Genomic DNA, 10,597 nt, shown 5'->3' with positions numbered 1-10,597 from the left:
GTGAGAGGCCATGGAAGGCCATGGGTAAAGTTGCAGCCTTAATTGCAGTTGATGGCCTAGGACTGAAGGTGTCATGCAAAGAATTTGAAACTTGGCACTATGAAGAGAACCTAAAGGACTATTGGTGAGGTCCAGGTGCAGCAGAATACCCCAGCATATTGGAGATGTCAGTACCATGGGATAACCACCAAAACTAGCAGCAGCAATCAACCAGACCCTGGAGTGCTACAAAGGGCAGAGCTGGAGAAGTGACACAAACCTTTTGGAGGAGCCTGGTAGATCATGTGTGGATCCTAGACATTGGAACAAGAAGCTGTAAAGTTGAAGATGCCTTAGAGACACAAGATATTTGAGATGCCAAAGCCAAGGGATACCTGCTGAGGAAATCTGCTAACAGGTATTGGAACCATCCCAAGGGAAAATATTGTGTTGCAGTCAACAAAGCTAAAAGGAATTGGACATTAGACATGGAGGTACAGGGTTTGGAGTTTGCCCAGCTGGTTTTTGGTCTTGCTTTGGTCTAGTATTTCCACAGGATGATATTTTCTAATGGTAGTGTATGTCCTATGATGTTGGAAGCATGTGATCTACCTTTTGATTTTGATTGTACAGAGGATTACAGTTAAGTGATTGCATGAATCTCAGAAGAGAATTTGAACTTTGTACTTTTAAACATTGTTGGTACTGTGGTAAACTATAGGTACTTTTGAAGTTGGACTAAACATATTTTTGCATTATGCTATGGCTGGGTATAGAGTCATGTTTTTGAAGAAGGTTATGCAGGCCTATAACTTATTTTTTCAAACCCCTATTTTTAATGATGGTTTTTTAAATGCTTCATCCTCCCTTTTAGCCCACTACCCACTAGAGGTAGTGACAGAGAAAGGATGCAGGAAAAGTGGACTTGTTTAGAAAGGTTCTTTGGAGCATCTGTATTGTCTAGAAATCAGCAGTTCAGTTTATGGGTTAGCAGCTCCAGCTCAATCCACTCGCAAACACCTCATGGAAACACCAGCAGTCTAGTTCATTAGAGTCAGGATAGCAAACACGAATCAGCAGCCATGTTACAACCCAGCAGAGACAGCCAGGCCTCAGCCGCTGCACAAGTAAGCAGGAGAAACTTGGAGGAACACAAGAAGTTCTCAGCTATACTTCTCTGAGGGAAGATCAGCGAAGATCACCGAACATCAGCAAAGATCAGTGAAGACACAAGACCCACAAGAGTTGCACAGCTAGCTCTGTAAGCAAGACTAGCTCAGCCTCTGTCACTGTCTGGTGAGTCCTATTTATACTGTCTAAACATCAGCATCCTCCACATGTCTTACCTCAACATGCATCTTGCCTCTATATGTGCAACTGTCTCAGCTGACATCACTTTGGCAATCAGCCTGAGTGCATAGAATCTGCAAGAAACTGCAGCACACCACCAGAATTTTTTTTGTCGATTTCTCTCTATGGCATCCCAACAAATGGAGTTCAACTATGCAGTGTAAGATGGACCAATACACGTGTGTTGTTAGCAAAGAATCCTTCATCATGTGTCCTTTTACATGCTTGCTTTAGCAGAACGTATTTCCTCCTGTGTCTGCTTCAGTGAAACATTCCTTCACGAGTCTGCCTGTGTCCACTTTAGGAAAACACTCCTTCACGTGTTTGCCCCAGCAAAACACCTTCTAACACAACTGACTTTCCAAAGAACCCTTAAGTTTCCACTTCAGCGACTAGGAAGTAGAAGGTGGTGGTGTTAATATGCTTGAACTAGGAGTGGCATTATTAGGAGGTATGGCCTTGTTGGAGTAGGTTTGGCCTTGTGGGAGGAAGTGTGTCACTGTGGGGGTGGACTTTGAGACCCTCCTCCTAACTGCCTGGGAAACAGTCTTTTCCTGTTTGCCTTTTGATCAAGTTTTAGAACTCTCAGCTCGTCCAGCACCATGCCTGCCTGGACATAGCCATGCTTCCTGCTAAGATGATAATGGACTAAACCTCTGAACCTGTAAGCTACCCTCAATAAAATGTTTTCCTTTTTAAGAGTTGCCTTGGTCATAGCGTCTCTATACAACAATGGAAACCCTAAGACAGAATCCCTGTCTCAAAAACAAACAAAACAACAATAAAGAACAAAACAACCAAACAAAAATGAGATACTTTTGACCAGGGAGATAGATCAACTAGTAAAGTACTTGTCACATAGATCACCAGATGAAACCCATGGAAAATGCCAGGCATAGTAGTATATGTCAATAATCCTAGAGCTCCTACAGGAAGGTGGAAATTCAAGACAGGAGAATCTTCAGAAGTTGTAGACTATCTATCCTGGCATATGAAAAGGCAAACAGAATGACCCTGTCTCAAACAAGGTAGGAGGCAAGGCATATATTGACATCCAAGATTGTTCTCTGACCTAAAAACATATAGAATGGTATGCACATGCACATGAACTCACACCATACAGTGTCAGCATAATGTTATTATAGTCTGAATGTTCCTAACTCTCAGCTGGTTCTTTCTAGACTTATGCTTAATTATCAGTTTGGTACTTTTCTCTACCTCAGGATTAAAACCTTGTTCATGGTTTCTGTAACTGTTTAGACCTCCACTATTTTATTGGTAAAAGTTCTATACTCCTTCTTTGAGAATATCCACATTAGAAGTAAATACATACATGTTACATCATTGAACATTCTAAATATTTTTTTGTGTTCATTACTTTATCATGAGTATATATCTGTGTCGGCAAATATGCTGTAGCACAAGTGTAGAGGTTAAAGGACAACTGCAATACTCATTTCTTTCCTTCTACTAATGGATTCTAAGGATTGCATTGTGGTCATTAGGCAAATTTACCCACTGAGCTCTCTTCAATGGCCCTCAATCTTCCTTTCTTGTGATCAGCAACATGCATAGCACTGTAGCAGCAATGTAATAATGACTTTTCTTTTCTTTTTTCTTTTTTTGTTTTTGTTTTTGTTTTTGTTTTTGTTTTTTGAGACAAGGTTTCTCTGTGTAGCCCTGGCTGTCCTGGAACTCACTCTGTAGACCAGGCTGACCTCGAACTCAGAAATTCGCCTGCCTCTGCCTCCCAATAATGACTTTTGCCTAACATTGGTAAATATATGTTGAAGATTTAACAAAATAACCTATGACATAACAGGCTTGACTAACTTTTCTTCATTTGTCTAGAAGTAGGAGAGAACCTCCGATACAAAACTTACTTAGAACCTGGTTTATGAGTAACCAGAGTTTTATTCTTTCTCAATTTCAGGTCTATGGGTCTTGGGGTGTCATAATTCAGACTTTCGGAAGAGAGGTATGACAGCATTGCTGAAAGTTTCTAGTTGTGACAAGAGCACTAGTGATTATTATGAAGAAGTATATGAAGATATTCCAACACAGTTGGTGAATGAGAACAATGTCATTGATCCCAGAAGCTTCTTCCAGAATCCAAATCATCCTAATACTAGGAAAAAGAAATTCAAAGATACCACAATTCCAAAAAATGATATGGAGAAGAATGAGCCTCAGTTTGGAGAGATAGCAGAGATGCTTAAAGTACAAAGTGTCTCGGCTAGTGACATGTTGATGCTCTTGGGACAGAGTCATCCTACTCCACATGGCTTATTTTTATCAGATGGCCAAGAAGCCATCTATGAGGCTATTCATGATGATCATTCACCCAATACAGTAGACAGCAATGAAGGCCCATCTAAAGTGGCCCAACTCAGGCCAGAATCCCATCACAGTGAGAAAATAGTATTTACTCCTCAGCCCAGCCTCCAGTTAAGAGCCAATAAAAGTTTGGAGACAACTATAGAAGTAAAGTGGAAGAAACTTGGTTTGCAAGTTTCTAGTTTGCCAAGTAATCTAATGACCACAACAATTCTGTCAGATAATTTGAAAGCAACTTTTGAAAAGACAAATTCTTCAGGATTTCCAGATATGCCAGTTCACTCTAGTACTAAATTAAGTACTACTGCATTTGGTAAGAAAGCATATCCCCTTGTTGGGTCTCATGTACCTTTACGCATTAGTGAAGAAAATAGTGATTCCAACTTGTTGGATTCAATTTTAATGTATAGTCAAGAAAGTTTACCAAGAGATAATATATTATCAATGGAGAATGATAGATTACTCAGAGAGAAGAGGTTTCATGGAATTGCTTTATTGACCAAAGATAATACTTTATTCAAAGACAATGTCTCCTTAATGAAAACAAACAAGACATATAATCATTCAACAACTAATGAAAAACTACACACTGAGAACCCAACATCAACTGGGAATAGTACAGCAGACATGCAAGATGCCATATTAAAGGTCAATAGTGAGATTCAAGAAGTAACAGCTTTGATTCATGGTGGAACACTTTTAGGGAAAAATACTACGTATTTGAGACTAAACCATATGCTAAATAGAACTACCTCAGCAAAAAATAAAGACATATTTCATAAAAAAGATGAAGATCCTGTTCCACAAGATGAAGAGATTACAATCATGCCACTTTCCAAGATGCTGTTCTTGTCAGAATCTGCAAATTGGTTTAAAAAGACCAATGGAAATAATTCCTTGAACTCTGAGCAAGAACATAGTCCAAAGCAATTAGTATATTTAATGCTTAAAAAGTATGTGAAAAATCAAAGTTTCTTGTCAGAGAAAAATAAAGTGATAGAACAGAATGGATTTACAAAGAACATAGGACTTAAAGACATGGTTTTTCCACGTAATATGAGCATATTTCTTACCACTTTGTCTAAGTTACTTGAAAATGGTGGGCATAATCAAGAAAAAAATATTCAGGAAGAGATAGAGAAGGAAGCACTAATCGAAGAGAAAGTAGTTTTGCCCCAGGTGCACATAGCAATTGGCTCTAAGAATTTCTTGAAAGACATACTGTTACTAGGCACTAGGCAAAATATAAGTTTATATGAAGTACATGAACCAATACTTCAAAACATCACATCAATAAACAACTCAACAAATACAGTACAGATTCACATGGTGCATTTCTTTAAAAGAAGGAAGAACAAGGAAACAAATTCAGAAAGCTTGGTAAATAAAACCAGAGAAATGGTAAAAAACTATCCAAGCCAGAAGAATATTATTACTCAACGTAGTAAACGGGCTTTGGAACAATTCAGACTGTCAACTCAATGGCTTAAAACCATAAACTGTTCAACACAGTGTATCATTAAACAGATAGACCACAGCAAGGAAATGAAAATGTTCATTATTAAATCTCCCTTATCAGATTCTTCTGTGATTAAAAGCGCCACTCAGACAAATAGTTCTGACTCACACATTTTAAAAACATCAGCATTTCCACCAACAGATCTCAAAAGGATTCCATTCCAAAATAAATTTTCTCATGTTCAAGCATCATCCTACATTTATGACTTTAAGACAAAAAGTTCAAGAATTCAAGAAAGCAATCATTTCTTAAAAGAAACCAAAATAAATAACCCTTCTTTAGCCATTCTACCATGGAAGATGTTCATAGATCAAGGACAATTTACTTCCCCAGGAAAAAGTAACACAAACTCAGTCACATATAAGAAAGTTGAGAACATTATTTTCTTGAAACCAATTTTGCCTGAAGAATCTGGCAAAATTGAATTGCTTCCTCAAGTTTCCATTCAAGATGAAGAACTTTTACCTACAGAAACTAGCCATGAATCTCCTGGGCACTTGAATCTCATGAAAGAGGTCTTTCTTCAGAAAATACAGGGGCCTACTAAATGGAATAAAGCAAAGGGGCATGGGGAAAGTATAAAAGGTAAAACAGAGATCTCTAAAAAGACTCGCTCAAAACTGCTAAATCATCATGCTTGGGATTATCATTATGCTGCACAGATACCAAAAGATATGTGGAAATCCAAAGAGAAGTCACCAGAAATTATATCCATTAAGCAAGAGGACACAATTTTGTCTCTGAGGCCTCATGGAAACAATCATTCAATAGGGGCAAATGAGAAACAAAATTGGCCCAAAAGAGAAGCCACTTGGGTAAAGCAAGGCCAGGCTCCAAGGACATGCTCTCAAAACCTACCAGTGTTGAAACGACATCAAAGGGAACTTAGTGCTTTTCAATCAGAACAAGAAGCAACCGACTATGATGCCATCACCATTGAAACAAATGAGGATTTTGACATTTACAGTGAGGACATAAAGTCAGGTCCCCGCAGCTTTCAACAGAAAACAAGGCACTATTTTATTGCAGCTGTGGAACGGCTCTGGGACTATGGGATGAGTACATCTCATGTTCTACGAAATAGGTTTGTATTATTGGTTATTATTCTTTTTATTAACTTTATTCCCTTTACAACCCAATATCAGCCTTTCCTCTGCTCCCAGTACCCCTTCATGAAACTCGTCCCCCCATGTCCTCCTCACCTCTCTTCTGAGAAGGTGAAGCCCTCCTCTGGGTGTCAAAACCCCCATCTGTCCCAAACCCCATTTGCCCCATCCTACACCACCCCCCACTTTCACACATCAGGTCACTGTGAGACTAGGCATATTCTCTCCTACTAAGGCCAGACAAGGCTGTCCATTTAGGCACACAGGAAACACAGGCAGGTGGACAGGCTGGCAGGCAACAGACTCAGGAACAGGTCCCGCTCGAGCAGTCTGGGGGACCCACATGAAGACCAAACTCCTCATCAGCTACATTTGTGCAGACGTCCTAGGTCCAGCCTGTGGTCACTCACTGGTTGGTGAGTCAGTCTCTGGAAGCTCCCAAAGGTCCAGGTTAGTTGACTCTATCTGTCTTCCTGTGGTGTCCTTGTTCTTTTTGGGTCCCTCATTCTTTCTCTTAAATCCATAAGACTCCTTGAGCTCCATCTAATGTTTGGGTGTGAGTCTTTGCATCTCTTTGCATTGACTGTTGGGTGGAGCCCCTCAGAGGACAGTTAAGCTGTGTTCCTGTCTGCAAGCATAATGGAATATCAATAGTGTCAGGGATTGGTTTTTGCCCATGTATGTGTTTCAATTTGGGCCAGTCATTGGTTGACCATTCCCTCATTCTCTACTCTTTGTCCCTTCACATCTTTTAGGCAGGACACATTTTGGGTTGAAGGTTTTGTGAGTGGGTTGCTGTCTTTATCCTTCCACTGGGAGTCCTGCCTGGCTACAGGAAGTGACCACTTAAGGATTCATATGCTCTACTGCTAGGACTCTCAGCTAGTCACCCCCTTAGATTCTCTGAGGCCTCTCCCCATCCTAAGTCTCTGACACATCCTAGAAGTTGCCCCCTCTCACCAATCTCCCTTCTGTCTTCCCTGCTCTCCCTACATATGATCTCCTTATATCCATCTCCAATATCTATTTTGTTTCTCCTTCTAAGAAAGAATCAAACATCCTCCATTTTGCCCTCCTAGACTTTGGGTCTGTGCTTTATGGCTAATATCCACTTATAAGTGAATACATGCTATGCATGTCCTTTTGAGTGTAGGTTACCTCACTCAGGATGATATTTTCTAATTCCTTCCATTTGCCTGCAAAATTCATTATGTCCTCATTTTTAATAGCTGAATAGTATTCCATTATGTAAATTAACCACATTTTTCTGTATCCATTCTTCAGTTGAGGGACATTTAGGTTGTTTCCAGTTTCTGACTATTACAAATAAAGATGTTATGAACATAGTTGAGCAAGTGTCTTTGTGGGATGGTGGAACATCTTTTGGGTATATGCCCAGGATTGGTATATCTGGGTCTTAAGGTTGAACTATTCCTATTCTTCTGAGAACCTCCAAATTGATTTCCAGAGATTGTACAAATTTGCTCTCCCAGCAGCAATGGAGGACTGTTCCTTCTTCTCCACATCCTTGCCAGCATGTGCTATTATCACTTGAGTTTATGATTTTAGCCACTCTGATTACTTTTGGTTGAAAGTCTGTTTCCTTACAGATTATAATGGCTACTCCAGCTTGTTTCTTGGGTCCATTTGCTTAGAAAACCTTTTTTTCCAGCCCTGTATACTGAGATAATGACTATCTTTGTTGCTCAGATGTGTTTCTTGTATACAGCAGAATGATGGATTCTGTTTACGAATCCATTCTGTTAACCTGTGTCTTTTTGCTGGGAAATTGAGTCTATTGATATTGAGAGGTATTAATGACCAATGATTGTTACTTCCTGTTATTTTGATGGTGGTGGTGGTTGAGTGTGTGTGTGTGTGTGTGTGTGTGTGTGTGTGTGTGTGTGTGTTTCTCTTCTATTTGCTTTATAGTGTGAAATTATGTGGGTTAAAATGGTGACCTGCATCCAGCCCAGGGCTTGGACACTGGGTGAAGCAGGACACAGGAAGTTTGACTGCATGTACCCCATGCCACCACTGGGGAGGTGTTTGGCTGCGAGAAGCCACAGGACCCCTGTCAGGGGTGGGGAGGCACAGTCTGAGGTGCCAGAGAGGCCTCCTTCAAGAGATTAGATAGCCAGCTCTTTATAGGAAGACCTGCTCCATTGTTCCCTCAGCGGGTCCCAATGCAAAGAGGCAGTCCATGGTTTTAAGGTGTTTACTCTAATGGCAGAGAGTTGTGATGAATGAAACCATATTCCCTTTTCTCAGGGCAGGCCTGAGGTTTAAAACCTTTTGCAAGGAGGAGAGTCTGAGAAGAGCTTGCCTAAGCCCTTCAGGCCTTTAGGTACCTCACTAACATGGAGATCTGTCTTGAGGCTACATGAACTATGTATGGTCATGTCCTCTACCTGTGGAGGGGGTTGGGGCGTTGCCCTATGTGCTGATGACTACAGACCTATGGAGTGGAGAGCTGCGGCCTTGTGTCAGGAGGCTGGTGTCTAGGAGCAAGTGGCAAACACCTGTCCTCCCTTGCAGGATAATCTCCTGCTGGGTCACTAGGCTTAAACCTAGCTCAACTAGAAAACAGGCTGCCTTTCATGGTCCCACAAAATTATTTCTTGTGTTTTCTTGATTATAGTTAGCCTCATTGGGTTGGAGTTTTCCCTGTAATAACCTCTGTAGGGCTATGTTAGTAGAGAGGAATTGTTTGAACTTGGTTTTTTGTGGAATATCTTGTTTACACCATCTATGGTGATTGAAATTTTTACTTGGTATAGTAGTCTGGACTAATATCTGTAGTCTCTTAGGGTCTGCAAGACCTCTGCCCAGGCCCTTCTAGCATTTAGAGTCTCAGGTGAGAAACTGGGTGTAATTCTCATAGGTCTATCTTTATATGTTACTTGGCCTTTTTCCCTTGCTGCTTTTAAAATTCTTTCTTTGTTCTGTATATTTAGTGTTTTAATTATTACATGGCAGGAAGATTTTCTTTTCTGCTCCAATCTATTTGGTATTCTGTAAGATTCTTGTATGCATCTGTCTTTAGGTTAGGGAAATTTTCTTCTATGATTTTGTTGAAGATGTTTTCTGGGCCTTTGCGCTGGATATCATCTTCATCTATTCCAATTATTCTTCTTTTTCTTACATTTTTAATTATTTGAATACATTTTATACATCAAACATATTAATAATATTGAGTATTTTAAGACTAAAATAATATATAAAAACTGTTCAACTTTTATACTCATATCCATTCATACCCTAAAATATCATTAGTGAATATTTAATACTATCCATAACTGAGAATCCTACATCTAATGTTGAATACTAAATTGTTGCAAAACATACAAAATATTCTTTAGGAGTTAAGCATAATAAAGGAGCATAAAATATTAAAAATGAATCATTAAGAAATGTATTCAAAAGCCCTTATATGATACCACCTGAGATAGTGAGAGAGTATTTAAAATACTTTGTATATCTGTGTACATTGTCTAACAATCAGGTCATATAAAAAAGATTATCAGTGTTTCTAGGAGAGAAATTATTTTATCAGTAAGTATATTTTAAAAATTTCAAAATAGCAAAAACTTGATGTTAAACATTAAGAAAATGCTAATTTCAAGCACAGTGAGAAAAATTATCAATAATATTTTCCTGATGTTTATAGAACATGATTTTAATAGTTTCAACTGTTAATATTCAACAAACAGAATAATTATTTTAAGTTATATTTCATTGTTATGTCTCCCTTTTCATTTCTGATTTTATTAATTTGAATACTGTCTCAGTCCCCTCTGGCTAGTCTGGCTAAAGGTTTATCTATCTTGTTGATTTTCTCAAAGAACCCTCTCCTGGTTTTGTTGATTCTTTGTATAGTTCTTTTTGTTTCTATTTCGTTGATTTCAGCCCTGAGTTTGATTATTTCATGCCATCTACTCCTCTTGGGTGTATTTACTTCTTTATGTTCTAGAGCTGTCAGGTGAAAGCTCTCTTCAGTTTCTTTTTGGAAGCACTTAGCACTATGAGTTTTCCTCTTACCACTGATTTCATATGTCCAAAAATTTTGATATGATGTGTCCTTATTTTCATTAAATTCTAAAAAACCTTTAATTTCCTTATTTCTTCCTTGATCAAGTTATCGAGTAGGGTGTTGTTCAGCTTCCATGTGTATTTATGCTTTCAGTTGTGTTGTTGATGAAGACCAGCCTTAGACTGTGGTGATATGATAGGATGCAAGGGATTATTTCAATCTACTTCTATTAGTTGAGGATGGTTTTTGTGACTGATTATATGGTCAATTTTG

At 39.0% G+C, this 10,597-nt stretch overlaps 1 protein-coding gene across 4 annotated transcripts in view; it reads left to right on the top strand.

The window, feature by feature from the left end:
• The window catches only part of F8 (coagulation factor VIII), a 195,254-nt gene that overhangs the window by 82,905 nt on the left and 101,752 nt on the right, over positions 1 to 10,597 (top strand). For all 4 annotated transcript variants that reach the window (XM_029534480.1, XM_021188046.2, XM_029534481.1 and 1 more), the window contains one exon: positions 3,263 to 6,269. In XM_029534480.1, the coding sequence (XP_029390340.1) occupies positions 3,263 to 6,269 (3,007 nt within the window). The remainder of the gene's footprint in view (positions 1 to 3,262; positions 6,270 to 10,597) is intronic.

The sequence above is a fragment of the Mus pahari genome, chromosome X, assembly GCF_900095145.1.
Source record: "Mus pahari chromosome X, PAHARI_EIJ_v1.1, whole genome shotgun sequence".
NCBI classification, from domain to species: domain Eukaryota; kingdom Metazoa; phylum Chordata; class Mammalia; order Rodentia; family Muridae; genus Mus; species Mus pahari.
This window is presented reverse-complemented; position numbering and strand designations above follow the sequence as displayed.